This window comes from Acanthopagrus latus, chromosome 14, assembly GCF_904848185.1.
Source record: "Acanthopagrus latus isolate v.2019 chromosome 14, fAcaLat1.1, whole genome shotgun sequence".
Classification (NCBI taxonomy): Eukaryota; Metazoa; Chordata; class Actinopteri; order Spariformes; family Sparidae; genus Acanthopagrus; species Acanthopagrus latus.
Window position 1 is genome coordinate 15,504,194 of NC_051052.1, and position 18,132 is coordinate 15,522,325.

An 18,132-nucleotide genomic window follows, 5' to 3' on the forward strand; every position below is an offset into this window, starting at 1 on the left:
TAAGAAGATCCATAATGATACAACGCGCATCTCATTACGCTTAATTACGACCTTAGTGTGCAGCAAAGGAGCATCCAACTGAGGAAGGAGAGAAGAAGAAGAAGAAAAGGATGCCATCTGATGTGGCAACAGGAATACAGAGACAGAAGAAGAGAAGCAGAAGGGGAGAGGAACAGAAAGCTTTGCTCATGAATATTAAATCTATCTTCACGCTGCAGCAGCACAGGGTGAGAGCGAGGGACGTTGAACTGAGGGGCCAGAGGAGAGAAAGAGCAAAAAGTGTTACGGTGAAATATGGCGAGGGCGAGTGAGCACGAAGAAAAGACCTGATAGCAGGAGACAGATAACAGCAGTGAGGAATAAAAGAGAGGAGGAAACGGAGAGTGTGAGCAGCAGGAGGACACAAAGTGAGAGGAGCAGATAAGGTGATTTGAGGTAAAAGGAGGGTTACTGAGCCACCCAGGCTGGGATATTAAAAAATAAATCCATCCATTCACTGAATCCACCATCATGATATTTTAAGTTTGTTTAAGTTCTGGAGTGAGTGTGAGGGCAGCAACGTTATGAGACTGTGTCCCAGATTTAAAGGCCTGGTAAGGGCTGCTGGAGAAAATGTTAATATAACGTGCAGCCGTGTGCATTCATTTTCAGTTTATTATTGTCTCAGACCTCAATTTAGCAATATGAGTGTGTCCCCAGACCTCAGCAGTAGATGCTAATGATGCCGGTTTCCAAACAATAGCAGGAATAGAGTGTGTTAGGCTGCGCTTTACCCTCATTTTGGCACAAGCGTCTTGTGTGGACTCCGTCCCTCTCAGCTCCTTCACCAGCATGGAGCCCAGGTACTGTGAAAAGACAAATAAACAGACGCTCAGGAGAATACAGACGTATGTGAGAGTCTGGTTATGGCTGCTTAACTCCAGATCTCTGCCACTCAGGTGGGCTGGCCGAGTTTTACACTTTACAGTACACTGTCATGTTCTCTACATATGGCATCAAAAATCTCCTGAAATTTTCACATTTAAGAAGCTTGAACCAGGAAATGTTTGGCACGTTTGACCTATAAATGCAAACAGAAACTGTGGTTTGCTGAAGTGATTAAAACAATTTTTTGTTTTCCTGTACAGCTGAATTATTTGTATTGCCTTGATGAAATATACAGTCACATGTTTATTAGATTTATAGCATTTATTATGGGAGTATACCTCTCTGTGACGGCTGTACTAACATGGAGTTTTATTGAATACACACAGAGACACAGTAGTGATTAAAACCACCTTGAGAGGCTCCTGGAGAGACATTAAAACCAGAGTCTGGCAGGTCCTCGTCTCTGGACGCGACTTTGTGGTCAGACATTCTGCACACGTAGAATCTGATTTAATAAAGAAGCTACTAATGGTGACAGTGTTTTACAGGGACAATGTTTATGTCGACATTACAGCACTTAATGGGTGCGACATTCACCACCTCGCAGTGACCTTCCTGCTCATGGAACAGGCCTTATTCCCCAAAGTGGGAACCTAACAAGGCTTTTAGTGGATTAGAAGAGAAATATTTACACTTGTTTTTAATCTCCGCCTGTTTGACTCTACAGTACACGTCTCCAAGATTAAATCTCTGCATCACAGGATTTATTTTGTATTTGATTAGCGATACATTTGGGTATGGAGGCAAAACCTTTCGCACAAATTGCTTTTCCTGATGAGTTAATTTTGTGTTGCACAGACTGTGACTAGAGTCCGGTCCTTGGCGGATCAGAATGAGGTCATCTGGGCATGTTAATACTTTTTCTTGATTCAAGCTAACAGTCTTAAATCGCTGTTATGGCAGGGATGCTGGCACTTATCCTGGAAAATTGCATTACAGTTTTCTCAAGACCAGCTGCTGTCTTGTCTAGCATGGCTCTGTGGCAGTAGCTGCTGGTGTACATAAACACAAATCTTTAATGAGGTCTGGATCAAATTCAGTGTCTGCAGCCATGTCAGGCTGTATTCAAGCCCAGTGGTGCTTTGAGGCCAGGCTAGACAGGCTAGTCACAGTGACAATGCTAACATACAGATGAACATCACCTTAGAGCTACACTACTGCGCTACATACAAAGTAGAGCCAAGACTTATAGCAAAGTCATTTGTTTCGCAGGATTTTAGCATGCAGCAAACTCTGGCGCTGAAAAATGAAGCTAAAAACAGCAGTTCCTTAAATAGCCACTTGAGGCTGGCTCGATTCAATCTATACTGAACGCTCGGTTTTAGTACCTGTGTCTTTTAAGCCCAGTCTGCTTTAATTGGTCAGCTGTCACAGGTCTGAACAGGCTCCGCCTTCTGTGTTTCTGCATCAGCTCCTTCGATGTTTTTGCGACCAGGGCTGTGCTGGGGCCGGTGACTGAATACGTTTCTTGTGGATTGAGCGTTTTGATACGCCACCTTCCCTCTAACCATTTCAGGTAAGCTGGGCTCTGACAATATGGTGACAACTGGAGACATTTCACTGAGCTTCACAATGGCTCTTCAAAAACCTGCTGCTGACGTCATGGAGTGTTTTATACAGTGAGAAATCAAGCAAACCTGTTTCATTGTTAGCACAGTTGTTTTAAGACAGACTCTAAAAATATTGAAACTGTCCATTAACACTGTCAGATGTTGTTTTTTTTCTAAATGATTTAAAGCTAGCTTTAAACTTGACATTAATTAATGAAGTAGGAGAAGGACAGAAACATCTAATTATGACAGTATAGTTGGTGGATCCTAAGCTTGAATGGCTCTGTGTCATAAGTAACCAAGTTAAAGCCATAATTCTTCATAGATTCAAAAGAAAAAATCTACACTAGTCACAAAGGAAGGAAGGAGGTAAAAAGGCTGAAAGTCAACACCAAAAAGAACTCTGTCATATTTTGTATAGTCGATGTTTCTGCAGAGGCTTTTAGATTAATATAAAAGAGCAGACAGAGCTGATGTTGAGATAACATTGTCTGTTAATGATGTAGAGCGTGGTAATGATGTTAGAGTGTCTGCAGGGTTTTACTGGAAATGGATCTGTAATAACTTGAGATAATACGTTTTTAGGCTCTGGTTGTAAAACTGACGTAATGAAGTTAGGATGTTTTCATGTCTGAAAAAAGTGGAGCTTTTGTTGATTTCGAGACCGCGATGAAAATGAGACCAGCGCCGATGCATCCTTTTGGCTTTTTACCATCCAACTTTCTCTATTAACACAAACACAATACCCTCCACTCGTTCCTCTCTTCCCCTCGTCGCTGTCTTAGCCATCTCATTTATTCTTATTCACTCTCCATCTCCCTCCAGCTTGCCAATGTTCATTCTGAGCGCTCTGCTTCCCCCTCTGTTGTGGCTCCCGCTCATTTATCTCACTCTCTGAGCTCTCTGGAGCCCGTTGTCCTGGGACAGCGAGCATTAGAGATGTTGTCATAAATGGCTCTGGGAAAGGACCTCCATATTTTCCCCCGACAGTCCACCCGTTGCACCCTCTCCACTATACCCGCAAAGCACATCGCCGGTGCAGTCGTACAACCGTCAGACGCCTAATGGTCTTCGCTGTTGATATCAATCTTCTGGAGGTGAGGAAATGAGAAAAAGGCGAGAAGACACACTCTTGAGATACTTGTCTCTTATTCACTGCTTCTATCTCATCTTTTCTTGCTTATATTCATATTTGATTTGGGTATCACGTCCCATTTGCTGGAAATGTTTCCATCTCTCTCCGACTATCCTCTCCTCTTCTCTCTCTCACTTATCATCTATCCCACGTCGACTTCATGTCTTCACCGCAGCCAATCAGAGCTTGCATCTCCGAGATAGGCAATTACATCCCATTTCTTTGTGTCTGAGAGCAAACGGCACTTCAGATTGCTTTTCCTGCACTTTTTTTTTTTTTTTTTTTTTTTAAACCTGCTTGAAGTAGATTATCATTCCAGTCTGGATGCCGAGCATATAACCAATCAGACGTGCAAGGCTGTATCCCTGGTAACGTGGATATATAACACCTTTTATGTAACTGGCAAAGGTCTAAATTTGTCAAAGCGCTGAGAATAACTGAGTGCAGTTCTGACTGAGAGGTGATGCTGAGGTTCATTGATCTTTAGTATTATTACCGTAGGAGTGTATTGATCAGGCCTGTAATCGGCAACTCAACAGTTTCAATTATTGATAAACAGTTTAAAGGATTTTTTAATTGTTATTTAATGGTTGTTGGTTTCAGCTTCTCAAATGTGAATGTTTCCTGGTCTTCTGACTTTTCTATGATGGCACACTGAATATTGTGGGGGGTTTTCGGCACAATGTATTAAAATATTAAAGAGTAACTCCGCCAATTTTACACATTAAAGTGTGATAAACAACTCAAATTTGAACTATTTTAATTAAATAAAGAAAATAATCTGCAGATTTATTGATATTGAAAATAATCATCAGTTGCAGATGTACATTCAAATACTGTTTGAACTGTGAATACAAACACACAAGAGTGAAGTGAGGTGAAGGACTCACGTAGGCTTCGTAGTCGCAGGACTGGAAGATCAGCTTCTCGGGGTGATGCTGCCAGTACTGCACCGGGGTGGACGAGGTGGCCTCGTTGGGCGGACGCAACGTGATCGGCTCGCACCACTCGCCTGCCTGAAGCGACAACCAATGGCACATCAGGTCACAAGCAGGATCATACAAGATTATAAGATGTTCATAACATCGGGGGCTTGTGCCGTGTATGTCTCATGTTGACATAACTCGTTGGCCTGATAAATATAAGTTCATAATGTAACAGCTGTCCTGGCTGAACATGAACATGCCTTCAGAGAGGAAATTAAACTTGGATGAATTACGCTCAACTTCTAAATGTTCCCAATCTTTAGCTCAGTTTAAGAGCTAAAGGGTGGGCTTTCACCTTTCCCACAAAGGAAATAGCTGAATCCTCCCTGCATACTTCTCTAATGTCTGTGGATAACAATTAAGCTTGTTTTATGGCCTTTCATTCCTCAGTGAATGAAACCAGATGATTTTCCTGCGTTCACATGCCGTGACCGGAGGTTTGTGTGTCTATCTGATTGCTTGTGTGTGGAATCCCAGTCAAAAAGTGGGTGAGGCGTTGCAGAGAGGAGATCAAGATCTCACCTTCACAATAAACAGCCCGGGGATAAGCTTTTAGAAACAGGCACTGGCCAAATAAATCTACCATAAACTCCACCAGCTTAATCGTATTACACCCATTTTTTTCCCACAAACTCTGACCCTGCAGACGAACTCGGCTGGATTTTCAGTTACCTAAAGTTTTTAACGCTCTACTTCAAGGGCCGAAAAATGTGAAAGAAGTTGTTGCACTTGTTGTCTTGGGTGAAAAAAAGCGAAGGAAGAACCAGACGATGAAACATGAGGTAACGAAAGCGTGCCGACAGTCTGGGAACACCTTTCTATAATTGTTATCTTTCTATTCCTGCACAGCTGACTCATCAGTGTCACCTCAGAGTGTTGTGTCTAAAAAAAAAAAAAAAAAAAAATGGGGGGGAATACACTGATGCACACTCACTTAAGATTCAGCAGGGTAACGATAAGCGTGTGGTAGTCTGCAGCGATAAGCTCTGTGATTCACACAGAGACACAAAAAGACCCTAATCATACTGAATCAAAACACAGCTGCTGCCGAAGATGTCTGCACAAGACTAAGTGTGTGTGTGTGCATCTGAGTCATTGTGCTGTTGCTGATTGGATGTCATAAAGTTCTAATTTTGGGTGGGAATAAAATTGGCTCAAAAAGACGAAACGTTCTGAGAAGTATGTCTCGTTTATGCAGAGCTATTAAGTGTTGCATCTTGTGATGCAAGAGACAGACGACTGGAGATAAACAGTTTACTTCGGAAAGCAGTAGTTTATGCCCGGTTGCGGTTTGCATATTTTATCACTTTATCACACAAAGTTTCAGGCATAAATTTCATGTTGCTGTTTGTAAATTTTATGTGAGCTCTAAACTGGTGTCAGATGGTCGGCCTGCTGCAGATTATTAATGGTTGATTTTCAGCAACCGAACAGGCAGATAAAACACTTTTGGCTCGCGTCCTGTAGCTGTTAGGAACCAGAATTTAATTAGTGAGATACTTAAATTATGATGAAGACGTACTCAAGACAGGGGTGTAGCCTGTGGATTTGAAAGTGAAGCCGAAGAGAAGTGCCTTTTAACTGTTTTTTTATAAAATGACCAGTCGACTAGACTGGTTGCAAAAAGAAGTCTGTATGTAAGCTTATGAGAAAATGACCCCACTTCTCACTTGACTTCTTACTGCAGTAAACAGTTTCCTGTTGAGTTCATCATCTCAAACGCTTGTATCAAGGACTTCAGCACAGCATGATGTTCATTATGTATGATTTAAATATGTTATAAAGCGGGGTATGCTTTAGGGTGTGGCTTCCTAAAAATCTCTTGTTCAGCATAAAAAAGTCAAAGATGTCGAATAGTATTTTTTTTTCGGGTAAGCAGTTTTGTTTCAACCCTGTTTTTATTGAACCAAATTATCATCTTAATGAATTAATATTGCAGTTAACACGCATTAAAAATGCACCTTACTAACCAAACTGGCTTGCTAGTGCTAGTGTTAGCTGATGCTTCTTTCCAGCTTCACCCTCTCATCCAAATATGGGCATGTCTGACCCCCAAAAACCAAGATGGCGATGGCCGAAATGCCAATCTTGAGGCTTCGAAATGGTGGCGAACAAACCATTTGGTGCCGTCAAGGTGGCTGTGTCCACTTCTTTTACACAGTCCGACTGGAAATGTGATACTGCCTGAAAGCTAGTCATTGATTCAAAAAAGACGCGTCAACCCGTGCAAGAGTGGGTCTAATTGATGTGTAATAGGTAATTGTTTTTTAGGGAACACATTTTTATCTGACACAGAACAAGTTTTTTGACATTCAAAAAAATATGAAATATTACCAGATTTACTGGATCTCTGACTATAACCATTCATAATACTCTCCTTGAGTCCATCCCTCTCTCCCTCTCCCTGCCTCCATTCATCCCTCCAACCTGGCCTCCCTTCCTCACCATGCTGACTTGGGCCATCTGTCGCTCCAGCTTGGATCGCGGCACGTCGTCGAAGTAGTTGTCATTGCTGCGCTGCCTGCGCCGGGCGTCCGCCTGCATGATGAGGTGCTGCACGTCCAGAGATCCGCCCGGGACCCCCGCCGTGTACGCTGCCTGGCCCACCGACGGGCTGAGCTGGGGAGGAGTGTGGTTCCCTCCGGGCTCCTGGGACAGAATGAGAATGGAGCGGTGGAAGGAAGCAACAGAGGGTTCATTCATCATTTTATAATGTGCTGTGTCACTGCTGCAAGTACATTAAGTAGGGCAGTTGTGTTCACTGTTCACTGTCACTTTTTATTTTTCAGCTACAGTGTCACCATACTGCTGATCATTATTATCTAAAAGTGCTTTGTGAAAGTGGGGACAAAGATGCTGTCATGTTACTAGAGGTCCTTAAACACAACACTGAAGTCCTGCTTGATCAGAGTCACTTTAAGTGAAAGCATCAGCCGGATCCTTTGAGTGGAAAACAATGTTCATTTAAAAGGTTCTTCAAGCTGAGCAGAGACTAAAATTCCCTAAAGAATATTAACTTTTATACGTTTCAGCAGTGCAACAACCTTCCATGCTAAAAGGTCATCTTTTCCTCCTGAGAGGTAATTCACTCTGAGTTGATCACATGTGAGAGGAGTCTCAATAGAAGAGGCTTTTCTCTGATGATTTTCTCAATTATTTCTGGGCTGTGGAGGCTGAAGTGTATAAACTTTGCATCCCAGCTCTCATCCTGAGCCATTTGTCCGAACGCACTCAGCTGTCAGCCGCTGTTTGTGTAAACTCAGCCCTCTGCTCACGCTGCTTAAACACATTATTGTACCCGGTGTTAAGTCATACTCGCTTTGCATCAATTACAAGAAGAATTTTCATGAATGGAGTGAAATAAAGGCTTAAACAAGTCAATTAGTCGCTCAAGAGAATCTTTTATCCAGCCGAGATGCCAAACATATTCTTGAAACTTAAACTTTTCGGATAGGAAGATATGCTGCTTTTCCGTGTTGAGTCTCTCATTCCAAGACTTTTTTTAACTCCAGTGTTGGTTTTTCTCACCCTTTCTGAAGCTCAGTACATAACTGCAACTCTCAGATGGACAGTCTGGACTGTTAAAAAAGGTCCAGTAAGAAGCAGAATCGACCAGGTTGACACATTCAGCTCAGAAAGCAGAAAGCCTCCCCTGGCTCAGCAGCACAAAGAGCAAGAGACAATTATAAGGACATTAGAGCGAAGCCCCGATGGGAGAGGGAAAGCCAGGTCCTTGTGATTAGTATCCAGGACTAGGCGGCAGGGAGGTATCTGCAGTGGGGCAGCCATTTTGTGCCTGCCGGAGAGATTTGGGTAATAAGTTGGGTGGGGACAGCAGCAGCAGCCGCAGCAGCAGTGGGGAGGCTGTAGCTCCCTCAGAGAAATACTCAGCCATCTGGGAAGGGACTTGAGCTTTCTTCCTCTGTGTGATAAAAATTTAATTCTAGATGGTGTCTGCTCTCTTTGACTCACTCACCCGTAGGGAGATGGCACGAGGAGGTTTTTGTGGGGTGTCTTCGTGTAGTAGTCGGTCCCCCAATGAGGCCAAGATCCGTTTTCTGTGTCCGATGAGACTGATCTTCAATACCTGAATGAAAGACACAGATATTGGACATTAAGGTGTGTGTTGGGCACAAGAGTCATTCATTAAAGGTGCAATGTGTTTTCAAGAGGTTTCGTTAAAAACCTAAAATTAAAATAACAAGTCTGACGTTATGGCAAAGACATCTATGTGCTGTGTTGCAGAGATATCTACTGAAGTTAGCATGCTAACCAGCTAGCCCCAGCCTGTCTTGTCACGTGTCCCACTCTGGATCACTAACTGCATGGCTAACTTAGCTAACTAGCTAATGGCAGCTGGTGACATCAGGGAATGGGCTCTAGGGAATTTGATGGATTGATTAACCAAAAATAAAAATATTTAACAATTGACAGAATATGAAAATCTTCAGTTGTAGCTCTACATTAAGGCACAGTATGCGAAAAGATGGCTGATTTCTGTGTTCTCAGGAGGCGCACAACAAATTCTAGGTCAAAAGCAGCTGCACTCTCAAAAAATGATGACTCTTACTTTCATTTGCATAATTTAAAACAGCTTTTACAGAGAGCAAGAGTTAAAAGGCTTTCAGACTGGATAATAACGAGATTATATCTGCAAAAAAAAACCTGCTCAAAGGTAACAGATTACCATCATCATCATGAGGCCCAAATGGTGGATAATACAAAGTTTCACAGAGAAAAAAAAAACAGCAGAGTGCACTGCAGAGCACTCAGGGAAGTACTAATGAGTTCATAATGACACAAAATGCCCCTGAGCACATGCATACATCATGTTGTTAGCATTATTACATAACTGACACTGCTTGGACGCCTGTGTAAAAGCTGTTAGTTTTGCTGTTATGTAAAAAAAAAAAAATAAAAAAAAAACCCCAACACATTCCATTCCTTTATACACATACCAGCGTCTGACATATCCTGTACGAGACTCACAGACAGAAAGACAGGCTGACATGGAAAGACTGATTAAATTAATTAGTGCTCCAATTCACTACTCTGTTCTGTTCCTTCAGTCAAATTAATGACAAGTATCAGGATGAACTGGAGATGGGATTTGGATTAGAGTCAGTTTTGAGACCTGACTTGAGACTTGAAAGCAAAAACAAAAAAGTTTTGATGGCGTCAAATCCCAAAACTTTATTATTGTATTATGTTTAATAATAAGGCCTAAGGACTGCAAGGGCCTTTCACACAATTTCAAAAACAAAGTGCATATTTTTTATCATTTTAATAATCAGAAATTTAGATTTATGACCTTTTATCACCACAAAGTAAAAGTCTTCGAGAAAAAAAACCTAACCCAAGAGCTAAGATAGCTTTCTAGCTAGCCAGGCTGTCCTCTTCTAGAAAACAACACATTTGACAAACTCTTAGCATTCAACCACTTCCTTGCTAACATTACTGTTGGCTTGTATAACATATTATGACAGGAAAAGCACTTAAATCTCAAGTATGAATGTAAATCTTGAACACATTTAAGCCTGAAAGTGAAATGCACCAGATGTAATCAAATAGTAATGTTAGCAAGAAAATGGTTCAATGCTAACATTGAGTAATGGCTTATCAAATCACTACACATCAACAATCAGGAAGATTTGCCAGATTCCTATCTTGAGCATGATGTCAGAGGAAAATGTCTGCCATGTGATGTGAATACAGGTCAATTTTTCGCCATTTCTCCCTGCTTCTAGTTATTACACTTAGCTAATTGCCTCATAGCTCTGACTCCAAACTCCAAGAGTACAGACATGAAAGTGGTATTGATCTTTTCATATAACACATGGCAAGAAAGTTAATGAGATCATTTCTCAGAATGTCATACTGTTCCTTTATCATTTCTGTTATTAATATACTTAAAGCCCCAACACAAAGTAAAAGTTTGATCAGATGTCCAGGTTTTTTGTAAAGGAGACTATCTGATAAAACTTTGTCAGTGTGAGCTGAGAGTTTTTGCACTGACAGCCATGAAATTCAAAATTTAACAATATCAGATTGTGGCAAATTTGTACAAGTCTGTTGATTTCCCCAGGCGCTTATTACACAGGCACAAGAAGAGACAAAAACACACATAGACACTTGGACTGCAGTGAAAGGATTCATTCTTTCTCTGGTCACCAGGCATCCACTGACTGTGCCAGTTACTGGCTTTTCTAAAGAGATGAGCTGGAACATGGCAGCCTTCTGCGGGGATGTTGTTTGCACCTTCTGGCACCTACACTTCAGTATACAACACGCTGCTGCCTGGTTTTATGGGCCTGCCTCTGGTGTTCCTCCAATAAAGGTATGTGTGCGAGTGTGAGAGAATGTGTTTGTGTGTGTCTTCGGGGCAAAAAGGTGGTAATTAGCCTCAACGCGAGGCCTTGCTGGGAGTCTAATGATTCTCCCTACAGCGCAAACACACTCACACACACATGCATGGATACACACATACTTCATCATCGCCGGCAACAATTACTGCCCCACATCTGCTGGAGAAACACAAAAATACAAACCAACAAGAACGGTGATGTAGGACGCACTTCGGCTCTGTGCGAAGTGTGTGCATAATCCTCAGCACACAAACAACAAAATTCAATAATAATAAATTGTTTATATATGCAAATTACATGTAAACAACTGCTACAAAATGCATCAAGGAAGCGGGAAAAAAAATGCTAGATACGTCCTCTTGTCGTTTTCTGTGGTATGTAGGTTTATTTATATGATGGAGTAAATAAGGGGGGATCGTTTGAGTAGCGGGATGTTAAAAATACGTAACAGCCACCGACGGGTTGAACTACGTCCTACGCCGCTCCCCTCTGCATGGTAACAATGTATTTTAATTGTTAAAATTAGACAGATCAGAGGGAACGAGAGCAGAGCTGGGACTAGCGGGTAGTGGAACTAATTGGCGTATTATGGCCGCCCTGTGCTCCCTCCGCCAATTTCTACTCATCTTTCCCCTCCTCTGTGGCTTTCACAGCTCCATCTCCTTTCTCTTCTTACACAGTGTCAGTGATACTACGGCATCTCTGCCTCCCTCTATCTGTGTTCCGGGACTATGGATGACTTTGGCGAGCTGAATTTGGTGCATTAGGATCATGTGGTTTTTGTCTTAATGTGCTTATGAAGACGTGTCAATATCATGAAGTGAAGATTATGAGAATATGTTAACTTACACTACGTGAAACTGGGGTGTCAGAACTAAACATGCGTCTCATCCTCTTTATACAGCCACAGGAGTCAAATGATTAAACATTTTGTAGTAGATTTGCAGCTTTTCTCCTTTTTTTCTGATCGTAAACTGAACATGTTTCAGTTTTTGCCCCATATGTCAAAAAAATGCAATAACACAAAATAACCTCAGGGTTTAGAAGATTGTGATAAGCAGTTTATGATAGATGGATTTAAAGATTTAACCAATCCATAAAGATAAATCCAGGATTGAAGTAAGCTGTAGAGGAAAACAGAGGAAAAGAGGATGTTTACTATTTCAATGAAACTGACACCTGATTTCCTTAAAGGATGAGTTAATTCAAATGTGAATATTCAGTCATTATTTACTTACGCACAGCAAAACAGCACTGCAGCATTGTTCTGAACAACCGATGTGGATGCGACTTGTTTTAATATGTAAGAAACATTTGACGGCTCTGTGCGAGGCCATTTCCACATCTCAAGAAGTCCCAAGATCCAAAATAGATTTGAAAAGATGCTACTCACACCCTGGATGTGCAGTTCGGCTTGTGCACGCTAACACTTTTAGCAAAGAAGCTTAAAAGAAAGGGTGTACAGCTGTCAAGCTGTGTGGAGCAAATTAATGTTTTAAAATAATTCTTCATCTACTTCAGTTGTTTAGGAAAATGCTGCAATGCAGTTTTGCTGTGACACTCCAGAAATGTTTTTTGGACTAAAAACCTTCGTCCGACTTTGTATCGGCATAAGGCAGAGTAACGACTTTTAGAATAGTATGCTCTTACCTCATTTTAGTTTAGATTTTTTTTTCACTGTAACTGTAAGTCAAATAAGCTTTAACCCAGACTATAATGTACGTAAAATGACCTAGATGATATATTTTTTCCCTTACATAGTAACGCTCATGAAATATTCATTCTCATGCTTCTGCTGCTTTCCCTGTCTGTCTCCTGAGGGCCAATAGCGTGACACCAGTCCCCACGCTGCTGTTTCATCACACACAAATATTCACACACTCCAGAAGAAGCGCAGCAACTGCCTGGCACGGTGCGTATCTGTGTGTGTATCGGCGTGTTACACTTCGCCTTATGCAACAGTATCTACTTCAACTACAGTAGAAGCCTCAACCTCAGCTTCAAGTTCAACTGTCGCCATGGCAACACAGAGCCGCAGCAGTCACCCACACACACTCGACCACGGGAAAAAAAGAGGAATAAATAACATCCACATGCACGTGGACGTGTGCTCACACACACACACAACCACACATAGAACAGCTGTTTCTGCGCCTGGAGAAGAAGATTATATTGTTATCCCTGTACGGGTGAGAATCTGAATGCAACCCGACCATTATTGTTAAAACACAGACTCTCACTCTCACTCTCTCTGTGATGCTTGACTGCAGTATCACACCATTTGCATTTAAATTATATTCACAGCAGCTGTATATCCTGACAGGGAAAGTGTTGAGCTACCACGACGTGCACCCTTCTGTGCCCCTTTCCCCGGTTACTATTCGTTGCCATCGCGCTAACCACGCACTCGTTTGAACTCTATTCAGATCCACTCAGAAACCCTCAGAGTGATCGTGATGTCACTCTTGCTCCCTCTCTCCATGATGTCATTGAGTGGCGAGGGCGTCCGATGAGGGTTACTTACCCTCTGGTGTTGAATTTATTACCGTAGTTTGACGGGATATCAGGCGCTGCGTGTCTGTAGTAGAGACTGGGCTGATTGTGTCTTCTGTGTGTGTGCGCGCCGATCAATGCACTAATCCTGTTAACAGTCCCGTTAGCCCAGATTGAACAGCCTTGATTAACGGATTAGCCGCCACACAAACTGGTAACGGAGATGGGGTCTGACACAGCCATCTCCTCTGTAGCCTGCTGTCACTTTTACTACCTTAAGGCAACATATTAATGCTAATTTCCAGAGTCATCATTTTGTTTTGGGTTGCTACTAGAAAAGGTTGAAATGCTCTGTTTTTAGCGCCTGTCTCTTTAAGGTCCTCCCTCCCGAATACTTGGTTTCCTCTGATTGGTCAGCTCGCACACGCCTGACCCAGCACCGCTAACAACAACAACAGAGCAGCTGCGATAAATCAGCCCTTATTTCCAAACTAGCTGCGTGACATTAATTACGTAAGTGTGACGTGATGACGTAGTGTGATGTCACAACGTCATGGAATTAAACGTGGGACTGCTGATGAGGCATTTCAGGAGCAGTGTTTTCTGTGGGAGAGAGGAGCTTCAGTTGGTGCGGACTTTCACCTTTTTAGGAAAAACCCTGACAAGTCTTTAAACCAATAATATGATGACAGTGTTCCATCTGTATGTTACTTAATTTCACAATGAGTCTTAAAACATGCAAATCATCTCCCTGCAGAATCGAGACGCTTTCAGACAGATTTTTTTTTCACTCAGTCGTGCTCTTTTAAGATGCTGAATTTGTACAAACTTCCAAGAATATCACGAGAACACACTGACCTCCTTAAACACAAGAGCGACCACAGAATAATGACACATTTTGCAAAGAAACCGGCGCAACAATAGGGGCTAAGTGGAAAGCGTCAGTGATTGTGGGACATTAACAGCGACCTCTCTCATTCAGGACACTGGAGACAAAAAGGCTTTTCTCTGTTTGCTACTGGAGGGGAGGTTGGAAGCTGGTCGGCTCACTGGAGCATAAAACCCGGCGAGGGGAACCAACAGTCCAGTCACTGTCTGTGCTCAAGCTAGCACGTAGTTTTTAATGATGGAGAAGGAAGGGGCTGAAAATGCTTTCATCGTCTGTGCTTAGGTTTAATCTACAATGACTCGCCTAAATATCCCTTTTCACTCTCGCTGTCCATATTCGGATTCCCTTGACCTCAAATTACCCCTCATCATCTGCTCTCGCCTCGCCTTTCCTCCTCACTTTTCCTCACTTTCACTACACCCAGATGATGGAGGAAAATAGACTGTCAGAGGGAATAAATAGTCTGAGAGTGTCAGTGATTCAGCTTAATAAAAGAAGAGCCTCTGCAGTTGTACTCTTCTTCTTCTCCTCAGCCTTAGCAACTGCACGTGATTGGTCCGTCTTTGTTCGCTATCTACCTTCTTCAGGCTCATGTCAATATGATCAATCGCCTAGTCCCCGCAGACTATGAGGTGATGACCTCCGTGATATCAGCAGACCCCTGAAGCCCCTCAGGCGCCGTCTGCTAATGGTGCTATTGGGGTTCGACCCTTTGAAGAGTCTTTTATTGATCGTTCCGGATCCAAGAACCACTGGCGTTAGGTTACTTAAATTGCCCAGGTCAGAGTATAGCACGGCTGATTGAATGGGAATATTGATCGGCAAATAGCCCACGTCTGTCTCAGTGATATCTTAGAGGTTGAGTACAGGGTTGTGGCTATGATTTAAGGGACACCAAGGTTGTGTCATCTGGAATATTTATGAGAATTTTGGGGCTTAAATGCTGAGTGTGCTACTTTCTAGACTGAATATCTAAAAATAAATCACTTGGTATGGTCAATCATTTGCTGGGTAGTTGTAGTATTTTCTGCTACTTTCTGCTGAGAGACAGCTTCGGACGGGACCATACTGCGTGTACGCTTCAGGATTCCCAGGACGGTTGTTTCCAGCAGCCAGTACAAGTAAAGAAGCTGGCAGTTATTTAGAGCCGCCTTATATGTATCTCGTCACAATGCTGTGCTTATGCTCTGGTTAGGTTTAGGCAACACAGACTTGAACTGTAGTTGGCCGTTTGGCAGTCGAGTCATCTGTAACTCCACCACCGTCCCCCTCCACATCACAACGCGGAACACTGGCAGTTAACGTTACATCCTGACAACGAGGCTTAAATTGTGTCACCAACGCGTATAATGGCATCTACGAAATGCGCAAGTCCATCTCATCAAAAACTGTCAAATAAGTAAACAGGAAGGCAGTGTAGCATGACGAGCTGCAGTAAAAAGGACAATAAATGATGCTATATTTAACTGCTAACTCTTTGCCAAATTTAGTTATTATAATGTGATACTAAAGAATGAAAAAAATGACAACCTAAGCTAATGCTAACCTACGATAACAGACAGTTATTTAAGATAACCTCATTAGCGTAAGATATTTTGTAATTACATTATAACCTGCTGGTGAGGACAAAAGTTTGGCTGAAAAAAAGATCAGCTGATTTTTACGCTGCGTGCTCCTGTTTCGCACCCCAGTTCAGTCCCTAAATAAGATGTCAACACTTGGCACATTTGCCCCCTTCTCACAGAAGCGAGGGGTGTGAAAGGAGTGCTGATGCCATGAATCATACAAGGACTCGCTTGAAAAAGACTAAAGAAAATGGAATAAAATCGGACGTGGTGTAAACAAAATGGTGTCTAGAATTTAAACCCTCGGCATCAGTGCACCAGTTAGAGTGTTAAAAGCCTTCGTCCACAACGTCTCTCACAGCATCATCCATCACGCTGTGGTTTCTCTGAGTCGGTCACCGAAGGAGAATCTATAAATGTGACTCGCTGCGGTGACGATTCGATGAACAGGAGGCATGATTATGATTGATCGACCAACGTCTGGGGTAAAAAAGCATCTGGCAGGATTTCCAACTCAATCTTTCTGTCTGTCCGGGCTGTTGTTCAACAGCTGGGAGCAGATAAATACTTCTCTTACTCTCATCTTGCTGGGACCTGCCTCATTCTTTCTTTTTTACCTCCCACAAGGTCTTTACTTGGTTTCCTCTTCAGTCTTCACTGTTACCTTGGTTCTCCTTCATCGTTGTTGGAACACAAGTACGTACAGGCTAGAAAATAATCATCAACTTTATCACCTCGCGTTGACGTTTGCTTGGCAGTGGCTCTTTGGGCAACTCAAGACAAAGCAAGGAAGTCTTAAGCTGAAGTCAAATAATTTGCCAAGAAAGTGGGTCTAGAACAGCAATAGAGGGATATTTTGAAAGCTGAGATTAAACATCTGAAAACAGTCATCTTATGAGGGCGGATTAGCCTTCCTTGTTCTAATTAATGTTTACCGTTTCAGCCTTTACGCCTGCAGACTCTCACACTACATCCAGTTCTTAAGCAACTGTAGTCTTTCTTGGTCTCGTCCCAGATTCTCGCCATCCTCTAAGAGTATGTTAACGCATGCAAATGAGGATGGGAAACAAATTAGGGCAGCAGTTGAATTCAAGTGTATCTAACTGTCGTGGTAATAGCTTTATGCCCTTTTTTTTTCTGCTTCGCTTGACTCAATCTGGAGCTCAAGAAAAAAAAGCTGGCACGTTCTGGGCTGACATCGGACTTGGGATTCAACTCGCCTTTTACAAAGCCTTGTGACATTTACAAATACGAGACGCTGGTCCAATTTCTGGAAGGGGTTGAGTAAATGTTTCCGAAAACTACTCGATACACAATGTCAAGAGAAGTCCTCGCCATCAGATTATTGACACAGGGAAGAGACCAAAAGACGAAACAACGCTCGCTGAAGGGGAATAATGAGAGTTTGCAGCAAAGTTTCATCAAAGCGTGAGTGCTTTAATGCTCGTTCCCTCAGGTGGGTCGAGGATAGACACCCACACACTAAACGCACAGCGCATGCATGCGCGCACAGCCAGCAAATGAGCCTAGTCAGCAGTGTTGATTGAGCGCCATGGAAGCGTTTCATATGTTGTAATCACCTCAGCCTCGCCGGGCACGGAGATCAAAGATGCATCAATAAAACAGCAAGCGCAGAACAAAAAGATCAGCGGCTCACCAGCGTGTCCCGCCCCTTCTTTCTTGTTTTAAAACAGAAATTCCTCTTTCCCTTCATCACTAATTCCCTGGGTTTACCTACCTCGCCTCAAGACTGGACTTATTCCAAATGAAAAGGTCGAAGAGTCGCCTTCTGTTTGCTCTCCTCCTGTTTTCTCTCCCCGCGCTCTTCTCCTCCACTGTCTCGCAGTCCAAGACAAGTGCGTCTTCCTTCTCTTCCGCGTCTTCTTCTTCTTCTTCTTTAGCCACGCTTTTGCTCCTCGCCTCCTCACTCACCACCAGCTTTTGTCTCCCCTTCTCTCACTCTCACTCTGCAGATTTCCAGCGCTCACCAACTCCTCCTCTTTCTTCAGCTTGCGGCAGCCAGACTACATCTCCTCCATGTCTCTGCCTGAGCACTCTCTCTCTCTCTCTCCACACACTCTCTCTCTCTCCCTCTCTCTCTCTCTCTCTTTCTACCCAGTTTACACACACCCCTCCTCTTCCTCCTCCTCCTCCTCTCCATCTCATCACTATGGCGACGCTGGGCCCGTACAGAGACAAGCTCGTGCTGGCTCACAAGGAGC

The 18,132-nt window shown here is 42.8% G+C and overlaps 1 protein-coding gene across 9 annotated transcripts in view; it reads right to left on the reverse strand.

Moving 5' to 3' along the window:
• The window catches only part of anks1b (ankyrin repeat and sterile alpha motif domain containing 1B), a 228,106-nt gene that overhangs the window by 13,344 nt on the left and 196,630 nt on the right, over nucleotides 1-18,132 (reverse strand). For all 9 annotated transcript variants that reach the window (XM_037122295.1, XM_037122294.1, XM_037122297.1 and 6 more), the window contains 4 exons: nucleotides 8,575-8,685; nucleotides 7,044-7,247; nucleotides 4,503-4,628; nucleotides 774-845 (listed from right to left, as the gene is read on the reverse strand). In XM_037122295.1, coding sequence (XP_036978190.1) covers nucleotides 774-845; nucleotides 4,503-4,628; nucleotides 7,044-7,247; nucleotides 8,575-8,685 — 513 coding nt within the window. The remainder of the gene's footprint in view (nucleotides 1-773; nucleotides 846-4,502; nucleotides 4,629-7,043; nucleotides 7,248-8,574; nucleotides 8,686-18,132) is intronic.